At 46.0% G+C, this 25,105-nt stretch overlaps 1 protein-coding gene across 1 annotated transcript in view; it reads left to right on the forward strand.

Moving 5' to 3' along the window:
• Window positions 1-24,867, forward strand: part of phf2 (PHD finger protein 2) — a 120,637-nt gene extending 95,770 nt beyond the window's left edge. The window contains 9 exon segments of the mRNA XM_071203241.1: window positions 11,264-11,379; window positions 11,464-11,642; window positions 12,163-12,230; window positions 20,561-20,727; window positions 22,346-22,632; window positions 23,283-23,378; window positions 23,460-23,569; window positions 23,649-23,958; window positions 24,728-24,867. Coding sequence (XP_071059342.1) covers window positions 11,264-11,379; window positions 11,464-11,642; window positions 12,163-12,230; window positions 20,561-20,727; window positions 22,346-22,632; window positions 23,283-23,378; window positions 23,460-23,569; window positions 23,649-23,958; window positions 24,728-24,816 — 1,422 coding nt within the window. The 3' untranslated portion in view covers window positions 24,817-24,867.
• Window positions 24,868-25,105: the final 238 nt, after the last annotated feature.

Raw genomic sequence — 25,105 nt, forward strand, 5'->3', positions numbered from 1 at the left:
AGAGCGCAGCGCGAGCAGGCTCCCGTGAGCGGCAGCACGCTCCTTCACTACAGAGTATCGCGTCACTGCACCTCTCATATGATGGCAATATAACAAGGTCTTCTGTCGGCTCTGTACATCAATGCCGACCTGCTGACAAGTAAGTGAAGAGTAGACAATATAAAGGTATTGGCTAGAGGGAAATGTCCCAGCATTCAGGATAATGAAGGTTCTAATCTATTACATAGCCAGTACATGTCTGACTCCTGACGACAGGAAGGCAGAAAGCGCATTATACTCATAATAGCAGAATTTTTTTAGCATGACCACAATATCAGTATTTTAATAAACCAAATATGAAACAATTGAGGGAAATGAGGAAGAACTGATGAATTAAAATGTTTGTAGTACAAGTAGTAATGTAGTTAGTGCATACATTACTATGGCAACAAATGTTTTATTTTTCTTCATTATTAGTCAATGTTTTCTGGATGAATGCTCCGGGCCAGTGGTTACAATGGTGGGGCCGGTGATAATAGAAAATCCACTTGCCCGGAAGGGGCAGTGGCATGTTACCCTTAATAAGTCTACCCCTGATTTGAAAAATGCTTCGGTGAAATGTTGTGCTTGATTGCAAGCTCCTCAAAGACATCAGTTTCTCATCATCGAGCCTATATAGATCCTGAATTCTCTGGACCCCCCTGATCTGACCAAATCTTAAACCACTATCCGCTCTGCCTGGAGTAATGTCATCATTCCCTAAATTGGGACTCAAACGTGAGAGAGAAAGGTTCGCCCAAGTACTTCCTCGCTTCATGCCAGACTCTAATCATGTTCCTAGTAATAGGGTTAGTTTATAAAAAAAAGTGTCTTAATTAATAATAATTCCTTATATTTATTATAGCGCTTTTCCAGATGCTCAAAGCGCTTTACATATACACATTACACATATTTGTATACATGCAATGGTCACTGTGGACAATACCCACAGGAGCAAGTTCAGGTGAAGTGTCTCGCCCAAGGACACACCGGCTTTACAGACGCAGCAGCGGCGGGTTTCACCCCTTGATCTATGATCATTGCACAGCGCACTGCGCCACACCGTCCATCTTCACGCCTCGAGGTCATCGAGGCGCTTTTACAAGTACACATTAGTATTATACATGTACTGTGGACAATACCCACAGGAGCAACTCCGGGTGAAGTGTCTTGCAAGGACACAACGGCCTGACGCAGTGGCGGCGGGAGCGGGTTTCGAACTGAAGTTCCCCAGCACCCCCCTTGATCTGATGATCGGATGCACAGACCACTGCGCCACCCCGTCCCGTCTTCACACTAGTTGAGTACAAATACATGGGAAGAGTAACTCTAAACATTGGGACTCCATCCCTCGTTGTGGTTTGTAAAATAAAACATACTAGTCCTAAAGTGAGTTGCCCAGTAGCACCAGAGAGGGCTAGGACAGGCTATCATAGGGGCATATACAGGAGGGCCAAGCCCAGGCGGGCTCGTTTGTCGTTCCACAGAACATTCTAAAATAATTTCCTTAACTTTGAAAATAGGTTTGGAGGAGGAGGCAGGGGGATGTTTTGGAATAGATACAGCAACTTGGGAGTATGTTTACTTTTTATATATTAATTCTCCCAATTAAAAAGATCGGCATTTGCTTCCATCTATCTATTGTGCTTGTAATTGATTCCATCATAGGATCGTAAATAGAATGCACCTGGCTTATTGGTCTTATATGTTTGCATCGATTGCAGGGTTTCCCTGGTGTTGGTAACAATGTAATGAAGGCTCCTCTCAGTGATGGTGGGAGGATTTCATTTTTTAAAGATTCTAGCAACATATTTAAGAGTTTGTATTTTATATTTAAACTTGTTGTAGATATCTATAGGTAGGCCACCTGGCCCTACAGCTTTTCCAGATGTCATGTGATCAATTGCATTAGAGATCTCTTCTAGTGATAATTCCCCTTCCAGACTACGTCTGAGTTCTGCTGGGATACTCGGTATATTGAGAGTGTCTAAGAAGTTATTTTGACTTGTCAGTCGTATAGATTTTCATAGACATTTTTAAAAGCCTAATTTATTTCTATAGGATCGACTATATTATCTCCCTTATTGTTCTGTATTGACGTAATAAGACCATTTGTAATTGGTTTAATGCGCCACGCTAATATCTTTCCAGGCTTCTCCTTGATCGTAAAATGTTTGTTTGAGTCTTAGTAGACTTGCCACTGCTTTAGAAGCTGATCATTCATTATATTATATATATATATATATATATATATTTTATTCATTATACTGGGACCTCAGTACCAGCAGTTCTTGTTGTACTTTAGGGCAGGGTTTCTGAAAGGCCTCACTCTCCAGGGTTTTTATTTTTGATTCTAACAGTCATTCAGGGTGTCCGCGGGTCTTAAAAAGTATTAAAAGTTGATCAATCAATTTAGCGAAATTAAGGCTATTAAAAAGTATTAAACCGGCATTTTCCAAGGTATTAAGAAGGTCCACAGCAACGACAACATGAAACACCCTTTAATTTACTGAAACAACATGTCGGGAAACCCCTCAAGGCGGCCCCATGCATAGCGTGCATAAAATGCTGCTTCTTATTTTAAGTTTCGTTGGCAGCAGCGCCACTTACAGGCCTGGGGTCTAAGCCAAACTATATCCGTCACAGAGATCTGCTATTTTAAAGTAACACATATCGACCCTAAATATAGTCCTATATTAAGAACGAGAAAAGTCTTAACATATTATCGTTTTTTGTAAACATATGACAAACGTGTGAGGGTGATGACGTCAGAGCATCGTCCTATGTGCCGGGCTTAGCCCCGGACAGCCCCAGCCCAATTTAACCCCTGGGTATTTGTGAGGGAGCTCCTATATGGCATTACCCCAAAGTTTCACCAAAGTTTCATATATTTCATAGTTCAAAGTTTTGTCAATTATTTTGTTTATTGGTCAAATACTGGTTTCTGATGGTTCTACTGGAATGAAAGAGCACAGAGCACAGAAGCAGCAAAGCAGCATGCTGCACTAAACCTGACCTTCACAGAGAGGTTGAAGTTCATGTGGAGAGGAGGCTTCAGTAGTCTGTCTGCACTCTGTTTAGTTGTGCTATCTTACAATCAATATAGTAAATGTGAGGTAAAGTGTGTCGCCAAGGTAACCGGTTAGAACTCAAAGTTGCGATGAGGTCTTAAAATGTATGGAAAAGGTCTTAAAAGGTATTACATTTGACTTCAGGATTCCTGCATATACCCTGTCATTTTATGACCAGCTTTTTGGATTTAGAGCTTGTGTAGTTAATAATGTGGCTTCTAGTACATGCTTTAAAAGCTTCCCATCTTATAGATGCTGATGTTTCCGATGTATTTGTCTCAAAATATAAATCAATTGGTTTGCCAATATACGTCTGAGTCTTGCAACCGTTTGTGTTGGATTCGCCTTTAGAAGAATGTCTCACCAGCGTTGAGTGAAGCAGTGAGTTTGGTGCATGGTCCGAAATAGGATTCCATCATAAGTGCCGTCTTTGATTTTAGAAGCCACATTTTCTGATATCAAAAGTAATCAATACGGGAATACGATTTGTAAGAAGCAGAATAGCAAGAATACTCTATAGCATCAGGCTTTAATTCTCTCCAGATGTCCTTCAAATTTAAATCTTTCATAATACTAAGTAAGGCTTCCCTGCTTTTGGTGTGTGCTTTATCTGAGCCCCCTGACCGATGCTTTGTTGGATCCAATACACAATTAAAACCCCCTGCTATGATGTAATTACCAGTAAAGGTGTTGAAAGTGTATAAAACAGGTCCCTAAAAAACTTTGGATCATCATTATTGGGGACATATACATTAACTCAATTCAAGTTCTCCGTTAGTAGAGTACCCTGAACAATTAAGTATCTACCAGCCTTGTCCTTGATTACATTTGTTACCTGAAATGTTACTGATTTAGAAACTAGCCAGAGGAGAAATGGTTGCTGAATACACACGTCCCGCCCACCTCCTCCTAATTCTAATATCAGCCTTTGGCAGTAAATGTGTCTCTTGCAAAAAACTATTTTAGATTGCAGACCTTTTACTTTTTTTTCTACTTTTTTACTCTATTCATAACCTGTTTAATTGTTTTACGTTTTTGCAGGCCTCTGCAATTCCAGGAAGTAAATGTAACCTCCAAACCCTGCAACATGACCTTTGACACAGATTAGGTTACCCACATGTACATAAAAATAAGAAATACATTAAAAACATTAAGAAACATAACACGGTTGTTCAAAACCACATCCAACATGTGAACTTTAACCCCTTTCCCAAATGCATCCACCCCAACGGGCCGCACCCCTCTCCTCATGTTGACACTTCCCCTCATAGCTGACAGTCACCGCACTAACACAGCATGTGCTTCAGCTCCAATATTCTTCTATTCCTAACCTTTGTTTTACATTACTAACCGCCATGTAATCATAAGAAATCAGGAGCTCAGGAGGAGCCAACAAATGTTATGCCGCAAAATTCAAGATTATAAAAGTCCCTAAATAAAATAAAAAGATGCGTTCATTCTTCAATCTTAAACTGAAGGCTCCACATACCCTTGTCATAAAACGACACACACCCGTTTTGTTAACCAGCCATTGCAGGGCTTAACACAAATGTAGCTGAATAGCTAATTATCAGCTTCAGATTTAACTTAAATCAGCAATCTCCATAAGAGCTGGCCTCTGCAGTACTTATTAACTCAACCTCATAAGGCTATTGCTTTCAAACATTTAACTTAAATACGCCATGCAACGTTGGCGAGATACTGAGACGTATGGTGTGAATATAAAAAACCCAGAAATAAAAGCTAGGTCAGGGCTAACGTAATTAGCGACTCATGTGTGGAATCAGACCCCAATGTTATATATTGTTAGAAAAGACTTCTCCACGCTGCTTTCAAACTGTGAGTAAACAACGTGTGCTTCACTTGAGGCTGTCTGAAGGTGTTCACAGGTCTCAGATGGACTTGGTATCACATTTAAGAACGATATTCAGTCATAAGTCTGGCAAAATTAAAATGGTTTAAATTATTTATTCAAGTTTGCAATGTTTTGAACAGACATCCCCCGTCACCATCGTGTGTCTTTTGTAGTCCTCGCTGTACACGTCCGCATATCGGCATCGCAACCACAACCTCACACACTGGGACTGAATGTGCATCAAAGTGTTCCTATGGAGCCAAATATACCAACAGATCTATGGAAACGACAGAAGAAGCGATCGAAATGTGTATTTCCTGGTTATTCAACAAAGGCCACGCCCCTGTCTAAAATAATACTGTAGAATGACGCCAGCTGTCATGACTCAAGTTATACTCTAACAACGTTACTCAGCCTGTCCCTCCTCTCTTGTAATCCGCTCGATGAAGTTCTCCATAGCAGACGGGTTCTCAAAAGTGTGCGACTTGTCCTTGTAGGTTACCAGGAGCCGAGCCGGTAATAGCATGCCGTACCGGATCCCCAGGTTCAGTCGTTTCTGACGGGACATTATCGAACGTCTTCTACCGCTTGTGCACTCCTGCAGCCAAGTCTGGGTAAAATCTCACTGCTGGTCTTTGTATAGGATCTTGTTGTTTTGCCCTGGCTGCCTTCGTTACAACCATCTTGTCCCTATAGTTTAGGAATGTCATGATAAATGTTCTTGGTGGGGCATTAGCATCCCTCCTCTGGCCGATTCTGTGAGCTCTCTCCAGTATAAACTTTGAACGTAGCTGGTCCTAATTCAACACGTCTGGGATCCAGTTTCCAAGGAAAGCACGAGCATCCCCTCCTTTGGCGTCTTTGGCAGATTCTCCAGTCTCAAGTTGGATAACCTGGATCTTGCCTCCAAGTCTTCACTTCATCCTCTAGCTTGGTGTTTTTTAGCCTCGAGTGTTTTCACCTTAGCTTGCAAGGAGCTCACGTCATCCTCGGTGGATGACATTCTTACTTCATCCTCTGCAATTCGTTCTGAGCATTCACGTACCTCCTTTCTCACTCCCTATAATGCCATCAAGTCCTTGTGTCAGACTTTAGAGAGCCTATGGCAACCAGGATTTTCTCCGAGCCAGCTTCCCCAGCCCGATCTCACCCGTCTCAACAGAGGCCATGGCTGGCGCTATGCTAGCGCTAGGAAAACTTTCTTAGCTTCCACGTGTAGCTTGGATGCTCCGAGGTTTCTAGTTTAGACTGAAGTGATTTCGTTCGTCTTTAGTCGATTTTCCGGCTGCATCCGACATTTCACTCTCTTCTCCGTAGATGCGATGGTTTGTCATAAAACATGTTTAAAACAGTATTTAAGATAGAAATTGGCGGAGCACTGATAGTTGCGTCTTTCTAGCGAGCCACCATAACCGGAAGTCGATGATTGATGATTTAAACTAATGGCTGCATGTAAAAGTCAAGAATATCACAAGCCTTTATAATTTCAGACTTTTGGTAAAAGGACTCAAAGAGTTTTCACTGGTTCAAGCTGAACAGGAACAACATGTAAGATCCTCCAAAAGTATTGTTGAGTTCACCTCGTGAAATCACACCTCGTCCCCATCGGCCGCCTTCAATCCAAGTAGTTACATGTGCCCTCTTCTTTAAAAAGGACTTTGGTTTCATGGAACATTCCATGCCAAATGATCTCCTCACATCAAACACTTGCAGCTGGAGCAGAGACCCTGAGGTCCCTGATGCTCTGCTGAGTCATCAAGATCTCCGTTATCCTCGGTGAACAGAAAGCATTCTGGTCACGACACGCCTCACATGCCTTTTTATTTAGAAGACAAAATGGTTGTAGAGGGATTTTTTGAAAAAGAATATTCTTGGATCACAGTCAACCACACAGTGTGCTCATTGGTGATTGTCAGGCCATTCCTGCGTTCCTACATTTAGTTTAGCATGTGTGATCATTCTGATTTCACTAATTTCTTTTAAATACAATCTCTCAATCACAGAAGAGGGATTGCATTTGTTGTCTTGCAATGAGTTGATTAGACAGGTACTAGGGGTGTAACGGTTCAACACATTTCGGTTCGGTACGTACCTCGGTTTTTAGGTCACGGTTCGGTACGTTTTCGGTACAGCAGAAAAAATTATCACAAAACATAACATATATTTTTTTAATTATTATTAAGCTGTGAATAATGTATTCACTCAAATTAATACAAAATAAACATTAAGGTGCAGCATTTCGATGAACTGAAATAATCTGTATTTGAACTTTACTGTACTAGTACTCACAAAACATAAACTATTAGTTTTGGGTTTTTAATTATTATTAAACTCTGAATATTCACTCAAATAAATATAAAATAAAATAAACATTAAGGTGCAGCATTTCGATGAACTGAAATAATCTGTATCTGAACTGTACTGTACTAGTACCTAAGCAGCCAGTTTGACATTAGGACTTGCTTGTCATTGTATTTTCATGTTTCTTTAAAGAAAGATGAACTTGTCCACATCGCTTGCCGAAAGGGCAGATCTGCTGGCACTAGCAATGTCTCCTGCTGTGGAGAACACCCTCTCGCTAGGGACAGAGGTAGTAGCAGATACAGCCAGGTAGCGCTTTGCTACCATGGCAACATAAGGATATTTGGCGTTTGTAATAGCTTTGGCTCGGTCTGAAGTTTTTGCGAGTGGTGGAGGCTTAAATGCTAGCGGGAGTTGGGTTTGCACTTCAGTCTTTTGGTACCGGTGATATTCACGTTCGAGTGATGCCTTTTCAAATGAGTGTGCAAGCTTGATGTATTGCCAGCCGCGTAACCAATGTTAGTTGAACAATGCCGACAAACAGCTTTGGTTCGGTCCACCTGTCTTTGTCCGTCATCCTTGTTCGTAACTGCGAAACCAAAATGTTCCCAAACCGGAGACTTCAATGATGCTGGAGGATTTTAGAGCTCAACTTTATCTGCGTTCGCCATTTCGACAGTTCCTCAAATTACTGACTGCATTTGAACGCATCCCTCTGACCAGCTCGTCCAATGAAATGACTTGCTCGCTCTATGACGCGTTGAACACAATGGGAGCAAATTACTCTGAATGCTGCGACGCAGCACCTGAGATTACTTCCAAGAAGTTGTTCACGTTCTCAATTTTTTCCGTTTAACGTTATATGCGTTCGGTACACTTCGGTACACACGTGTACCGAACCGAAGGGCCCGTACCGAATAATTTCGGTACGGGTACGTGTACCGTTACACCCCTAACAGGTACTGATCATCCATCCTAAGTTTAAAGGTCCCATGTCACGGCCATTTCCACTGATCCACTAGAATAGATTTATATTGTGCAATGTTCCAAACTCACATTGGTTTCTCAGCATCTCTGTAAACGACGTGTATTCACTGAATTTCACTCTCTGCCTTTAACGGCTCGTTGTAGCTCCAGCCCCCCCCCTCCCTGTGAGCACAGTGTGCTCTGATTGGTCGGGACGTTGTGAATCGCGCTGAGCTCCGTGGAGGTGTGGTTTCCTTGTTTAGCGATACACAGCGAAACACAGCCAAACTCATCCTGAGCACACACAAAGTCACAGCCGAAGTAAAAACAATAAGTGTGGCTTGATATTGAGTAAGAAAAAGGTTGATAAACGCTGTGAGAATGGGTCTGCAGAGAGATCCCAACTGTCTGTTATCAGCCTGCAGCCAGGGAGGAGAGATCAGCAGAGCTGCCTGCACTGAGTGTGTGAGGAAGTCCGTGGATTGGTCAATTTGGACCAATCAGCGGGGGCTTAACGTAACGGCTCCGCGGACGTAACGTAACGGCTCCACGGATTGGTCCATTTCGTTCCGGATAAGGCATTACTGTATTGCGTCATAGCACACACAGTACCCAGGAAGTAAACAATGGACAATGAGTATCTCAAATCAAATCAGGTTTTATTTATATAGCACATTTATAAACGATTTTTGGTGGAGCCAAAGTTCTGTACATAATAAAAATAGCCTACAGTAGAGACACTTTACAGCAAATACAACAACACAGATTGTTCAGAATATCAGTATGAGAAAAACGACATCCTCTGTCCTTAGACCCTCTGTCCTTAGACCCTCTGTCCTCAAACCCTCTGTCCTTAGACCCTCACATCGTACAAGGAAAAACTTCCAGAGAAACCCCCCAGTTTAAAGGGAACAAATGGGAGAAACCTCAGGGAGAGCAACACAGGAGAGATCCCTCTCCCAGGACGGACAGACGTGCAATAGATGCTGTGTGTAAATCCAAGAGATAATACATTTTACAGCAGATATCTCCATAGATCTGTTAGAGTTTTACTCGCTACAGGGTGTACTTTGAGGGTTTTGACTCTGCGGACCGTTTACATGCATAAAAACCTTCATAACACACAAGGGGACGGGCAATAACCAGAAAAGCATGACATGGGACCTTTTTAAGTCAAATAACAGCAGTTTACATCCGATATAACTGCATATGTTGCATCCGTACATGTGCTGATTCTAGCTATTTGGTGGCTGCTACAGTAGGCTACTAAGCGGCATTTTGTGTTTGAAATATGAATGTTTCTGAGAAACATCATTACAGGACATTTAGCTGATGCTTTTATCCAAAGCCTCTTACAATAAATGCCATCAACTGTGAACATAAAAATCTCAGAAGCAAGAATCCTGGAAGAGCAATAGCTTTCGGTTAGCCACACCAGTATGTGCTCCTGTCTTGGCTTCACATTTTGGTCCCATGATTTATTTAGAAAATGTTCCCTGAAGTTGAACCCATTGTATCGTGTATTGAGCATGGCCGTTTACAGAAATGGATAGTCGTAATTAAAAGATAGAGAAACCGTACATTCATCTTCACTGTAAATTAAATTAACTATAAAAGCAACTAGTACAATATAATAGGGGTGTAACGGTTCACAAACATTTCGGTTCGGTACGTACCTCGGTTTTTTGGTCACGGTTCGGTACGTTTTCGGTACAGCAGCATTAGTTTTGGGTTTTTAATTATTATTAAACTGTGAATATTCACTCAAATAAATACAAAATATAATCAAATGAACAGTGCAGCATTTCGATGAACTGAAATAATCTGTATCTGAACTGTACTGTACTAGTACCTAAGCAGCCAGTTTGACATTATGACTTGCTTGTCATTGTATTTTCATGTTGTTTAAAGAAAGATGAACTTGTCCACATTGCTTGCCGAAAGGGCAGATCTGCTGGCACTAGCAATGTCTCCTGCTGTGGAGAACACCCTCTCGCTAGGGACAGAGGTAGCAGATACAGCCAGGTAGCGCTCTGCTAACATGGCAACATAAGGATATTTGGCGTTTGTAATAGCTTTGACTCGGTCTGAACTTTTTGCGAGTGGTGGAGGCTAAATGCTAGCGGGAGTTGGGTTTGCACTTCAGTCTTTTTTCTTTTGGTACCGGTTATATTCACGTTCGGGTGATGCCTTTTCAAATGAGTGTGCAAGTTTGATGTATTGCCAGCCGCGTAACCAATTTTAGTTGAACAATGCCGACAAACAGCTTTGGTTCGGTCCACCTGTCTTTGTCCGTCATCCTTGTTCGTAACTGCGAAACCAAAATGTTCCCAAACCGGAGACTTCAATGATGCTGGAGGATTTTCGAGCTCAACTTTATCTGCGTTCGCCATTTCGACAGTTCCTCAAATTACCGACTAAATTTGAACGCATCCCTCTGACCAGCTCTCATAGCATGCCCTCTCATCCAATGAAATGACTTGCTCGCTCTATGACGCGCTGAGCCCAATGGGAGCAAATTACTCTGAATGCTGCGACGCAGCACCTCAGATTACTTCCAAGACGTTGTTCACTTTCTCAACTTTTTACGTTTAACGTTATATTCGTTCGGTACACACGTGTACCGAACCGAAGGGCCCGTACCGAATAATTTCGGTACGTGTACCGTTACACCCCTACAATATAATGTATGAATGGAAAATAAATAAAATAAAAATCAATCCTATGAAGCTTAGAATAAACATCTGAACTAAAGACTTCACTATTAAGTAAACATAACGCGCTGACCGGCAGGACTGAATGGGCAGTGTGAAAGCCGCCAGCATGGATTCCATTCATTAGATTGTTTCTCTGGAGGAAATACAACTAGCTGCCAACACCACATTAACATTAAATCATCTTATTTAATTATTATCTGAAACATTCAAAATAATAAAGGCTCCACCAAGTTCACCAGGTTGATGAGAGCTGCAAAACAAAGGGCTAAAATGTAAAACATAAAAATGCTATGATGTGAAAGTGAACTTACGATATGTCCTGTGTAACTTTACAGAATAGTAAACCAGATTCCCTGCTGAAAATGGAAGAAGATTGCAAATTTGACAGAACACCACTGTCAGGCAATAAAGACAGATTCAGCTTCACCATGTCTCACAAGAAGACGCTGGGGTATGTTTCCCCGCTCTCAGGTGTTCTGTAGTGATCATAGCAGCAGCTCCAACACTGCGTCATTATCCTGTGTTTGCTTTTCAGCTCCAAGATGCTGAAACCTCAGACCAACTCAAGTGTGTTTGGATCATTACAAAACCTAAAAGAGGACAAATCCAAGCCGGTGAGAGACGAGTACGAGTACGTCTCAGATGAGGGGGAGCTGAAGATTGACGAGTTCCCCATCAGGCGGAAAAAGAACGCGGTCAAGAGAGATCTGTCCTGTGAGTGTCCCTTTGTGGCAGGGATGGAGGCCTTGACCTCACGTTCACAGTATTTATGTAAACATAGCTTTTTCTTTGCATGTTGGCCACACCCACACAGCGTTTAGGTCACAGGTTATCTTGTGTCAAACAACGAGCTAATACTGTGTGTGTGTGTGTGTGTGTGTGTGTGTGTGTGTGTGTGTGTTGCTTTTTATGTGTACATTTATTAAACTGTGCTTGCGTGAGCGGCGTTTCAATAGAATGATAAAACCTGCGTATATGGGGACTGGGCACTTTGAGACATTGTCTTCCTAGCTAGATCACTAGAACCACACAACATAGCGTGTGAAAGTGAGACCCTGTGAAAGACATTTCAGATATGTTAGAATGTGTATTCACCAGAGTAAAGTATAGATTGTTGTTTTTATCGAGTATGGTATTGGCACTAACAACCAGCCTTACTGTCCAAAATGAAGCAATATTTCCATTGCATCCTGTGTTTGAGCTGTTGCTCAATGGTCAATGTTTTTTCTTCCAGTTTTGTCGGACATTAAAGAACCCATTCAACCAGCCAAGAAACCAAAGTTTCAGCCCTTGGTGAAACCGGTACGTATTACAGATGGCATACTCCTGGTTATCAAGCTTTCCATGACAAGACCATGCTGCAATGCTCCTTTAAAACTCAAATCCAAGTGTAGAGATACAATGTTGTCTAAGCTGAAAGTAAAAGATGGGGCATGAATATGAAGCAGGTGCTTGTGTGGTCATTGACACCATACCATCATAACCGCAGCATAATCCTACAGACCGTAATGTAAGCCTACAGACCGTAACGTAGTCCCGCAGACCGTAACATAGTCCCGCAGACAGTAACGTAGTCCTGCAGACCGCAACGTAGTCCTACAGACCGCAACGTAGTCCTGCAGACTGTAATGTAGTCCTGCAGACAGTAACGTAGTCCTACAGACAGGAACTTAGTCCTGCAGACAGCTACGTAATCCTTCAGACCGTAACGTAGTCCTACAGACCGTACCGTAGTCCCGCAGACCGTACCGTAGTCCCGCAGACCGTACCGTAGTCCCGCAGACCGTCCCGCAGACCGTACCGTAGTCCCGCAGACCGTCCCGCAGACCGTACCGTAGTCCCGCAGACCGTACCGTAGTCCCGCAGACCGTACCGTAGTCCTGCAGACAGTACCGTAGTCCTGCAGACAGTAACGTAGTCCTGCAGACAGTAACGTAGTCCTGCAGACAGTAACGTAGTCCTGCAGACAGTAACGTAGTCCTGCAGACAGTAACGTAGTCCTGCAGACAGTAACGTAGTCCTGCAGACTATGTAACGTAGTCCTGCAGACTATGTAACGTAGTCCTGCAGACCGTAACGTAGTCCTGCAGACCGTAACGTAGTCCTGCAGACCGTAACGTAGTCCTGCAGACCGTAACGTAGTCCTGCAGACCGTAACGTAGTCCTGCAGACCGTAACGTAGTCCTGCAGACCGTAACGTAGTCCTGCAGACCGTAACGTAGTCCTGCAGACTGTATGTAACGTAGTCCTAAAGACTGTATGTAACGTAGTCCTAAAGACTGTATGTAACGTAGTCCTAAAGACTGTATGTAACGTAGTCCTACAGACCGTATGTAACGTAGTCCTACAGACCGTAACGTAGTCCTGCAGACAGCTACGTAATCCTTCAGACCGTAACGTAGTCCCGCAGACAGTAACGTAGTCCCGCAGACAGTAACGTAGTCCCGCAGACCGCAACGTAGTCCTGCAGACCGCAACGTAGTCCTGCAGACCGCAACGTAGTCCTACAGACAGCTACGTAATCCTACAGACCGTAACTTAGTCCTGCAGACTGTAATGTAGTCCTGCAGACAGTAACGTAGTCCTACAGACAGGAACTTAGTCCTGCAGACTGTAATGTAGTCCTGCAGACAGTAACGTAGTCCTACAGACAGGAACTTAGTCCTGCAGACAGCTACGTAATCCTTCAGACCGTAACGTAGTCCTGCAGACCGTAACGTAGTCCCGCAGACCGTACCGTAGTCCCGCAGACCGTACCGTAGTCCCGCAGACCGTACCGTAGTCCCGCAGACCGTACCGTAGTCCCGCAGACCGTACCGTAGTCCCGCAGACCGTCCCGCAGACCGTACCGTAGTCCTGCAGACAGTACCGTAGTCCTGCAGACAGTACCGTAGTCCTGCAGACAGTACCGTAGTCCTGCAGACAGTAACGTAGTCCTGCAGACAGTAACGTAGTCCTGCAGACAGTAACGTAGTCCTGCAGACAGTACCGTAGTCCTGCAGACTATGTAACGTAGTCCTGCAGACTATGTACCGTAGTCCTGCAGACAGTACCGTAGTCCTGCAGACAGTACCGTAGTCCTGCAGACAGTACCGTAGTCCTGCAGACAGTACCGTAGTCCTGCAGACTATGTAACGTAGTCCCGCAGACAGTAACGTAGTCCCGCAGACCGTAACGTAGTCCCGCAGACCGTAACGTAGTCCCGCAGACCGTAACGTAGTCCCGCAGACCGTAACGTAGTCCCGCAGACCGTAACGTAGTCCCGCAGACCGTAACGTAGTCCTACAGACCGTATGTAACTGACAGTAACGTAGTCCTGCAGACTGTAACGTAGTCCTACAGACTGTAACGTAGTCCTACAGACTATGTAACGTAGTCCTACAGACCGTAACGTAGTCCTGCAGACCGCAACGTAGTTCCGCAGACCGCAACGTAGTTCCGCAGACCGTAACTTAGTCCTGCAGACCGTAACGTAGTCCTGCAGACAGCTACGTAATCCTTCAGACCGTAACTTAGTCCTGCAGACAGCTACGTAATCCTTCAGACCGTAACGTAGTCCCGCAGACCGCAACGTAGTCCCACAGACCGTAACGTAGTCCTAAAGACTGTATGTAACGTAGTCCTAAAGACTGTATGTAACGTAGTCCTAAAGACTGTATGTAACGTAGTCCTACAGACCGTATGTAACGTAGTCCTACAGACCGTAACGTAGTCCTACAGACCGTATGTAACGTAGTCCTACAGACCGTATGTAACGTAGTCCTACAGACCGTAACGTAGTCCTGCAGACAGCTACGTAATCCTTCAGATCGTAACTTAGTCCTGCAGACAGCTACGTAATCCTTCAGACCGTAACGTAGTCCCGCAGACCGCAACGTAGTCCCGCAGACCGCAACGTAGTCCCGCAGACCGCAACGTAGTCCCGCAGACCGCAACGTAGTCCCGCAGACCGCAACGTAGTCCCGCAGACCGCAACGTAGTCCTACAGACAGCTACGTAATCCTACAGACCGTAACGTAGTCCTGCAGACTGTAACGTAGTCCTACAGACTATGTAACGTAGTCCTGCAGACAGTAACGTAGTCCCGCAGACCGTAACGTAGTCCCGCAGACCGTAACGTAGTCCCGCAGACCGTAACGTAGTCCCGCAGACCGTAACGTAGTCCCGCAGACCGTAACGTAGTCCCGCAGACCGTAACGTAGTCCCGCAGACCGTAACGTAGTCCCGCAGACCGTAACGTAGTCCTGCAGACCGTATGTAACTGACAGTAACGTAGTCCTGCATACAGTAACGTAGTCCTGCAGACTGTAACGTAGTCCTACAGACTATGTAACGTAGTCCTACAGACCGTAACGTAGTCCTGCAGACCGTAACGTAGTTCCGCAGACCGCAACGTAGTCCTGCAGACCGTAACTTAGTCCTGCAGACCGTAACGTAGTCCTGCAGACAGCTACGTAATCCTTCAGACCGTAACTTAGTCCTGCAGACAGCTACGTAATCCTTCAGACCGTAACGTAGTCCTGCAGACCGTAACGTAGTCCTGCAGACCGTAACGTAGTCCTGCAGACCGTAACGTAGTCCTGCAGACCGTAACGTAGTCCTGCAGACCGTACCGTAGTCCGTCCCGCAGACCGTCCCGCAGACCGTCCCGCAGACCGTCCCGCAGACCGTCCCGCAGACCGTCCCGCAGACAGTAACGTAGTCCTGCAGACTATGTAACGTAGTCCTGCAGACTATGTAACGTAGTCCTGCAGACTATGTAACGTAGTCCTGCAGACTATGTAACGTAGTCCTGCAGACTATGTAACGTAGTCCTGCAGACAGTAACGTAGTCCTGCAGACAGTAACGTAGTCCTGCAGACAGTACCGTAGTCCTGCAGACAGTACCGTAGTCCCGCAGACAGTACCGTAGTCCCGCAGACAGTACCGTAGTCCCGCAGACCGTAACGTAGTCCCGCAGACCGTAACGTAGTCCCGCAGACCGTAACGTAGTCCCGCAGACCGTAACGTAGTCCCGCAGACTGTAACGTAGTCCTACAGACTATGTAACGTAGTCCTACAGACCGTAACGTAGTTCCGCAGACCGTAACGTAGTCCCGCAGACCGTAACGTAGTCCCGCAGACCGTAACGTAGTCCCGCTGACCGTAACGTAGTCCCGCAGACCGTAACGTAGTCCCGCAGACCGTATGTAACTGACAGTAACGTAGTCCTGCATACAGTAACGTAGTCCTGCAGACTGTAACGTAGTCCTACAGACTATGTAACGTAGTCCTACAGACTATGTAACGTAGTCCCGCAGACCGCAACGTAGTCCCGCAGACCGCAACGTAGTCCCGCAGACCGTAACGTAGTCCCGCAGACCGTAACGTAGTCCCGCAGACCGTAACGTAGTCCCGCAGACCGTAACGTAGTCCTAAAGACTATGTAACTGACAGTAACGTAGTCCTGCATACAGTAACGTAGTCCTGCATACAGTAACGTAGTCCTGCAGACCGTAACGTAGTCCTGCAGACCGTAACGTAGTCCTGCAGACGTAACGTAATCCTTCAGACAGTAACGTAGTCCTGCAGACCGTAACGTAGTCCTGCAGACGTAGCGTAGTCCCGCAGACCGTAACGTAGTCCCGCAGACCGTAACGTAGTCCTGCAGACAGGAACTTAGTCCTGCAGACAGGAACTTAGTCCTGCAGACAGCTACGTAGTCCTGCAGACAGCTACGTAGTCCTACAGACCGTAACGTAGTCCCACAGACTATATAACGTAGTCCCGCAGATCGTAACGTAGTCCCGCAGATCGTAACGTAGTCCCGCAGACCGTAACGTAGTCCCGCAGACCGTAACGTAGTCCCGCAGACCGTAACGTAGTCCCGCAGACCGTAACGTAGTCCCGCAGACCGTAACGTAGTCCTAAAGACTGTATGTAACTGACAGTAACGTAGTCCTGCAGACTATGTAACGTAGTCCTACAGACCGTAACGTAGTCCTACAGACGTAACGTAGTCCTGCAGACAGCTACGTAATCCTTCAGACCGTAACATAGTCCTACAGACCGTAACGTAGTCCCACAGACGTAGCGTAGTCCCGCAGACCGCAACGTAGTCCCGCAGACCGCAACGTAGTCCCGCACACCGCAACGTAGTCCCGCAGACAGTAACGTAGTCCCGCAGACAGTAACGTAGTCCCGCACACCGCAACGTAGTCCCGCAGACAGTAACGTAGTCCCGCAGACAGTAACGTAGTCCCGCAGACCGTAACGTAGTCCCGCAGACCGTAACGTAGTCCCGCAGACTATGTAACGTAGTCCCGCAGACTATGTAACGTAGTCCCGCAGACTATGTAACGTAGTCCCGCAGACTATGTAACGTAGTCCCGCTGACAGTAACGTAGTCCCGCTGACCGTAACGTAGTCCCGCAGACCGTAACGTAGTCCCGCAGGCCGTAACGTAGTCCTAAAGACTGTATGTAACTGACAGTAACGTAGTCCTGCATACAGTAACGTAGTCCTGCAGACCGTAACGTAGTCCTACAGACTATGTAACGTAGTCCTACAGACCGTAACGTAGTCCTACAGACTATGTAACGTAGTCCTACAGACCGTAACGTAGTCCTACAGACGTAACGTAGTCCTACAGACGTAACGTAGTCCTGCAGACAGCTACGTAATCCTTCAGACCGTAACGTAGTCCTACAGACCGTAACGTAGTCCTACAGACCGTAACGTAGTCCTGCAGACCGTAACGTAGTCCCGCAGACCGTAACGTAGTCCCGCAGACCGTAACGTAGTCCCGCAGACCGTAACGTAGTCCCGCAGACAGGAACTTAGTCCTGCAGACAGCTACGTAGTCCTACAGACCGTAACGTAGTCCTACAGACCGTAACGTAGTCCTACAGACCGTAACGTAGTCCTACAGACTATATAACGTAGTCCTACAGACTATATAACGTAGTCCTACAGACTATATAACGTAGTCCCGCAGACCGTAACGTAGTCCCACAGACCGTAACGTAGTCCTAAAGACTGTATGTAACTGACAGTAACGTAGTCCTGCATACAGTAACGTAGTCCTGCAGACTAACGTAGTCCTACAGACTATGTAACGTAGTCCTACAGACCGTAACGTAGTCCTGCAGACAGCTACGTAATCCTTCAGACCGTAACGTAGTCCTGCAGACCGTAACGTAGTCCTGCAGACCGTAACGTAGTCCCGCAGACCGCAACGTAGTCCCGCAGACCGTGTGACGTAGTCCCGCAGACCGTAACGTAGTCCCACAGACCGTAACGTAGTCCTGCAGACTATATAACGTAGTCCTACAGACCGTAACGTAGTCCTACAGACCGTAACGTAGTCCTAAAGACTATGTAACGTAGTCCCGCAGACCGTAACGTAGTCCCGCAGACCGTAACGTAGTCCCGCAGACCGTAACGTAGTCCTAAAGACTGTATGTAACTGACAGTAACGTAGTCCTGCATACAGTAACGTAGTCCTGCAGACTATGTAACGTAGTCCTACAGACGTAACGTAGTCCTGCAGACAGCTACGTAATCCTTCAGACCGTAACGTAGTCCTACAGACCGTAACGTAGTCCTACAGACCGTAACGTAGTCCTACAGACGTAGCGTAGTCCTGCAGACCGTAACGTAGTCCCGCAGACCGCAACGTAGTCCCGCACACCGCAACGTAGTCCCGCAGACCGTAACGTAGTCCCGCAGACCGTAACGTAGTCCCGCAGACTATGTAACGTAGTCCCGCAGACTATGTAACGTAGTCCCGCAGACTATGTAACGTAGTCCCGCAGACCGAAACGTAGTCCCGCAGACCGTAACGTAGTCCCGCAGACTATGTAACGTAGTCCCGCAGACTATGTAACGTAGTCCCGCAGACTATGTAACGTAGTCCCGCAGACTATGTAACGTAGTCCCGCAGACCGAAACGTAGTCCCGCAGACCGTAACGTAGTCCCGCAGACTATGTAACGTAGTCCCGCAGACTATGTAACGTAGTCCCGCAGACCGAAACGTAGTCCCGCAGACCGAAACGTAGTCCCGCAGACCGTAACGTAGTCCCGCAGACTATGTAACGTAGTCCCGCAGACTATGTAACGTAGTCCCGCAGACTATGTAACGTAGTCCTACAGACCGTAACGTAGTTCTACAGACCGTAACGTAGTTCTACAGACCGTAACGTAGTTCTACAGACCGTAACGTAGTCCTAAAGACTATATAACGTAGTCCTACAGACTATATAACGTAGTCCTACAGACCGTAACGTAGTCCTAAAGACTGTATGTAACTGACAGTAACGTAGTCCTGCATACAGTAACGTAGTCCTGCAGACTATGTAACGTAGTCCTACAGACGTAACGTAGTCCTGCAGACAGCTACGTAATCCTTCAGGCCGTAACGTAGTCCTACAGACCGTAACGTAGTCCTACAGACCGTAACGTAGTCCTGCAGACAGTAACGTAGTCCCGCAGACCGCAACGTAGTCCCGCAGACAGTAACGTAGTCCCGCAGACCGCAACGTAGTCCCGCAGACAGTAACGTAGTCCCGCAGACAGTAACGTAGTCCCGCAGACAGTAACGTAGTCCCGCAGACAGTAACGTAGTCCCGCAGACTATGTAACGTAGTCCCGCAGACTATGTAACGTAGTCCCACAGACCGTAACGTAGTCCCACAGACCGTAAAGTAGTCCTACAGACCGTAAAGTAGTCCTAAAGACTATGTAACGTAGTCCTAAAGACTATGTAACGTAGTCCTACAGACCGTAACGTAGTCCTACAGACCGTAACGTAGTCCTACAGACCGTAACGTAGTCCTACAGACTATATAACGTAGTCCTACAGACCGTAACGTAGTCCTACAGACTATATAACGTAGTCCTACAGACCGTAACGTAGTCCTACAGACCGTAACGTAGTCCTACAGACTATATAACGTAGTCCTACAGACCGTAACGTAGTTCTACAGACCGTAACGTAGTCCTACAGACTATGTAACGTAGTCCTAAAGACTATGTAACGTAGTCCTACAGACCGTAACGTAGTCCTACAGACTGTATGTAACGTAGTCCTACAGACCGTAACGTAGTCCTACAGACCGTAAAGTAGTCCTACAGACGGTAACGTAGTCCTACAGACAGTATGTAACGTAGTCCTACAGACAGTATGTAACGTAGTCCTACAGACAGTATGTAACGTAGTCCTACAGACCGTAACGTAGTCCTACAGACAGTAACGTAGTCCTACAGACAGTAACGTAGTCCTACAGACTATAACGTAGTCCTACAGACAGTAAAGTAGTCCTACAGACAGTAAAGTAGTCCTACAGACAGTAAAGTAGTCCTACAGACTGTAAAGTAGTCCTACAGACTATAACGTAGTCCTACAGACCGTAACGTAGTCCTACATGCATATTTCCAAATACATTTGTGTTGAACTAAATAACCACAAAGAAGTGGGCCAAAGCTCAGTTGTGTCTGTAAGAACTGCAGAAAAACCTTCAAAAGTAATGAACAGGCACAACCTGAACAATGTGATCAGAGAAGTCACATTGAAAACAACTTTGGCTGCAAGTGTCTCAACTTTGAAGCTACACCATATTCCTCTGTGTGTCTTTTGTCTCTTTCTCCTTAGAGCGTGGACTCTTCAGATGAAGAGACTCTGCACATAGACACAGAGGTCAAGCCTGAGGTGAAGAGTCGCAACTCTAAGGTCAAGAAAAAGGGCGGAAGCGCTGCAGGGATTCTTGACCTCCTGCAGGCGAGCAAGCAAGTGGGAGGGATTGACTACAGCACCAACAGGTAGACTGAGCTCCTGCAACACTGCAGTGTTCCTCTTGTTTCTCCTCTCAACAGACTAGGGATGTGCATCTCCCTCACTGAGGCCGATGCGATGCGCATCTCGATACGATACATTTGAAGCACCAGGCGATGCGATACGATACCATTCACCCCTGTTGCGATACAGTTCCATACGATTTGATTCAACATTATGCGATACGGTGCGATTCAACACGATGCAAAATAATGATACTTCAATTTGGGACGACAGAGGATTTTTGTTCTATTCCTCATATGCAGCAAATCATACATTAACAGTAAAGTGCTTTACATATTTGGTTCTCTCTACTAGTGCATGCCATCATGCCGTTGCTTTTTGACCTTTTTGACCCTACAAACAGGCCTTTTCACAAGTGTAGTGTTCTCTGTCTCCAGAGTGCAGCGCCATTGTACAACACCTCACAGTTAAACTATGTAAGGATGCATTTCCTGTGATTAACAATGTGCAAATAACAGCTACCATCGAGCAACGCCCATACAGCTGCTGACTGATGTGCTGAACACTCATCCATAGGCTGACTCAGCAGTGAGCAGGAAGCAGTGGTTTCTATAGGAACAATAAAGAAACAACCTCTTTCACAAACAGGTCTTTCATAACTGCTTACAGTGAGGCAGACATTAAACTGCTATTGGCCGTCACAGGCTGCTGTACACTAAACACCTCTCTCTGACAGAACACCTCTGAGTGATTTCACGCTGTCTAACTTCCAGGTTTCTCTTTTCAGCCGCAGACCCCATGTCGCCTCTTTATGTGCGTCACTAAGTTCCTCGTACTACGTGTGTACTTTAAAGCGGCTCGGCATCGTTTACAATTTGCGAGCGATTTTTCAAGTTGTCCGTCTTTGTTGAACAATCCGAAGTGTTGCCAAACGTTTGATTTGTAGGTATTTTTGGGTGCGCTGTGTTTCTCTTTCTCCTCGACTTCATGTGTGTTGATCACTGAGACTCTCGGCCTCCGTAGTGCGAAGCAGAGGTCAAAGGTTGTGTCTGCAGAGTGCCGACAGGATGAGGGGATATTATATGAATTCGTTTTTTTACCGATGCAAAGACGCTACAATCGATGCATCGCGAGTCATCCCTACAACAGACACATTCTAGGTCGTATGCTCCTTCATGAGCAACAACTGGCAAAAAAATGCTCAACAACGATGTAATTGGATGAAAAAGTAGATCTTTTATATCTTCGCTAACTCTCAAGTGAAGCAGGTTCTGTCAGCAGAACTCCCCCCCCCCCCCCCCCCCCCCCCCCCAGCGTGATGGTCTACTTTGTACCCTGTAAAATAGTTTCTGGGCTTTAAGAGCAACGTGGTGAGTGCAGAGAATGAAGAGGTCGCACTCGGCTCCATGTGCAGCCGAGCAGCTTCATAGTGTGCGAGGTGTGGGAGTATATCTCCATGGAGAGTATTTACAGATTAACATTTGATTATATTTTGCTGGTGTCAAATGATAATACTAATACAGCAATACTGCTGACATTTCCATGGCCGATCATACCTCTGAGTTACTCTTCACCTCTGCGGCGTGCTGACCGCTGTGTAATGGCTGTGTTGTTGTGTATTCTTTATTGACGTACTTACAGTCAGCCACCTGCATCTCCCAGCACACAGGAGGCCATTCAGGGCATGCTGTCCATGGCCAACCTGTCGTCTTCAGACAGCCTGCAGCAGCCGTGGAGCAGCCAGTCCAAGAGCAACTCCCACAGCACGCCGGCCGGCAGGAAGGCGGGCGGGGGGGCGGGCGGTGGCAACAGCAAGCGACCCACCAAACGGCTCCCTAAGAAACCCAGGAAAAGCAGCAGCATTGAGAGTCTGGATTACGATGACGACCAGGACCACATGGACGCGTGTTTCAAGGACTCTGATTATGGTAAGCCGTCCTATTTTAGTTTAGGAAGACGTTGTTGATGTTGCTCAGCGTGGTCGGGACTGATCCTCCGTGCACAGGCGCTGCTACAAACCGGACCCATATGTGGCTCTTCCATTCCTTCTCATTACACAGAGCACACAATAGGGTTTATTCTGTGTGCCTTCTATTCCAAATGTGCCTTTGGTGTTTTTCCAAGTTGTGTTTTTTTTTCTTTGAAGTGTTTTCTTTGTGAGTCCAATCCAAAGAGTTGCTCAGCTTGTTAGTAAGCCATTAACATGAGCTGCCAATCGTTCATTTACATCCTTTTGAACTTTTGATTTGGGTCTAATTAGTTGCATGAATCACAAATGTCCAGGCCGGTGTGAAGCACTGGCACTCATTTCTTCCTTTGTAAACAGGCCATTTTGATCTTGATTATCTTATTGTCAGACACGAGAGCTCTCCTGTGCAGTCCACAGCTGTCTCACAGCTGTCTGCATGCTGTCAGTGGAAAGTTCACATGCATGGAAAACAGAAAGAAGTGCACTTTAGTAACACTCAATGTTCTACATTTGTGACATGATTGGCCGGTACTGTTAAGTTGCTTACATCCTTTCATCGGAAACGTGGCCGCCCAACTTGTCAGTAATGCTTTCCATCTTGGGTTTTAGTTTATCCCTCGTTGGAGTCTGAAGAGGATAATCCGGTTTTCAAATCCAGATCAAAAAAACGAAAAAGCAGTGACGACACTCCCTACAGCCCGACAGGTAAGTTCTTGTATTGCTGAAATGGAAGTTCTACTCTAAAAGGCGTATGTGTTCTAAACCTCCGAATGGGTGTGATTTAAGCGCGGGTAGGACCCTCGGTTCCTCGGCAGGAGAGGCCGGCGAGAGACGGGGCGCGCGTGGCCTCCATCGAGACGGGGCTGGCCGCAGCTGCAGCAAAGCTTTCTCATCAGGTATGCCACTGCAATAGTTTCACATCACAACAGCAACTATTCCTATAAGCATTGCTCAACCACATGTATGCGTCGACAGGAGGAGCAGCAGAAGAATAAGAAGAAGAAGAAAAGCACCAAAAAGAAGGCAATAGTAATCGAGGAGCCGCCGAAAGCCTCTCAGGACAGCAGCTCGCCGGAGCACACTGTGGACGACGGCAGCCTGACGGACCCTGAGTTCAACACAGGGACAGTAAAGTCGCCAGGGGGGCCGCAGCCCATGGCGCCCGGCGTTTTTCTGAGCCAAAGGCGACCTTCGATTTCTTCTCCCAACAACAGCAGCAACTCCATGAGCACCACCAGCAGCAGCATGGCCAAGGTGGAGCGCGGGGTGTCGGCAGACGCCAAAGGTGAGCCTGAACCACATGTTCGGAGCCGCTATGTGTGGACTTGTTAGCCGTGCTATCGGACTTGTTAGCCGTGCTATCGGACTTGTTAGCCGTGCTATCGGACTTGTTAGCCGTGCTATCGAACTAGCTGCCCTCCACGCGGCCACGCTAACAACAGCTGATCCTCCAGCTGCCTCAGCATCAGAGACAATAGCTAAGACCCTTTGCATTGTGCTAATAAGCTAATATTAGCATGCTACGGTTGGCTTGTTTTCTGATCTGTGAGACATTTATAAAACCTAGAAGACTGTCCCAATGATTTCTCAAGAAGTGTCAGTAACTGGTAACACATTAAAGTCTGAGTCAGTAAGACGGGCATTACAAACATTTATGATGAACAAATATAGACTAAGCCTTCCTCCAGTCAGTGGAATACAATATGGAATTAGTGAATGTTATCAATGAGCAGGTGCGAAGTATATTCATCTAGTTGGACATGAGAACGGGCTGCAGACGTGTTGTGCTTGTGCTGAAGGCTAGTGCAGTCACGTAACAGTGATCGGAGGATAACAGATAGCCCCCCTGTCTGTGGAGCAGCGTCAGTAACACGATGACCTCCAGGTGACAATCTGTTATTACACACATCATGTTGTTCCACTGTCGGCCAGCTGGTGGCACTTATGGGCCGGAAACAAAGCCGTTCTGACCTTATGGTATCTGAAGTGGAGGTGATCAGAGCAGCGGAACACTCACCCTGTCTTCCTCTCTTCCTCTCTTCTTCTCTTCACAGCGAAGCGGCTAAAGAAAGGCATGGCAACAGCCAAACAGAGACTTGGAAAGATTTTAAAGATCCATCGGAATGGAAAGCTCCTCCTGTAGCATGCAGCGGCAGCTGCTGCCGGACTGGGACTCCATCCGGACCCCCCCCCCCCCCCCCCCAAGATCATACATTTTTCAATTTCTATGAAGAACATCACTCAAATAGGTTTTTGCCTCTACTTATACTTTATAACTTTCAGATATTAAGATGTACAGAACCTACTATAAATATTTTTTAAGAGAACATGTCTCATTTTACTACAGCTGTCAGTTTATCAGGGGTTGCAAACAGATGAAGTAAAAATACATTGCAGTCATTCCAGGATGTGAAAGTATCCCTTGCATGTGT

This window comes from Pseudochaenichthys georgianus, chromosome 5, assembly GCF_902827115.2.
Source record: "Pseudochaenichthys georgianus chromosome 5, fPseGeo1.2, whole genome shotgun sequence".
In the NCBI taxonomy this organism is placed as follows: domain Eukaryota; kingdom Metazoa; phylum Chordata; class Actinopteri; order Perciformes; family Channichthyidae; genus Pseudochaenichthys; species Pseudochaenichthys georgianus.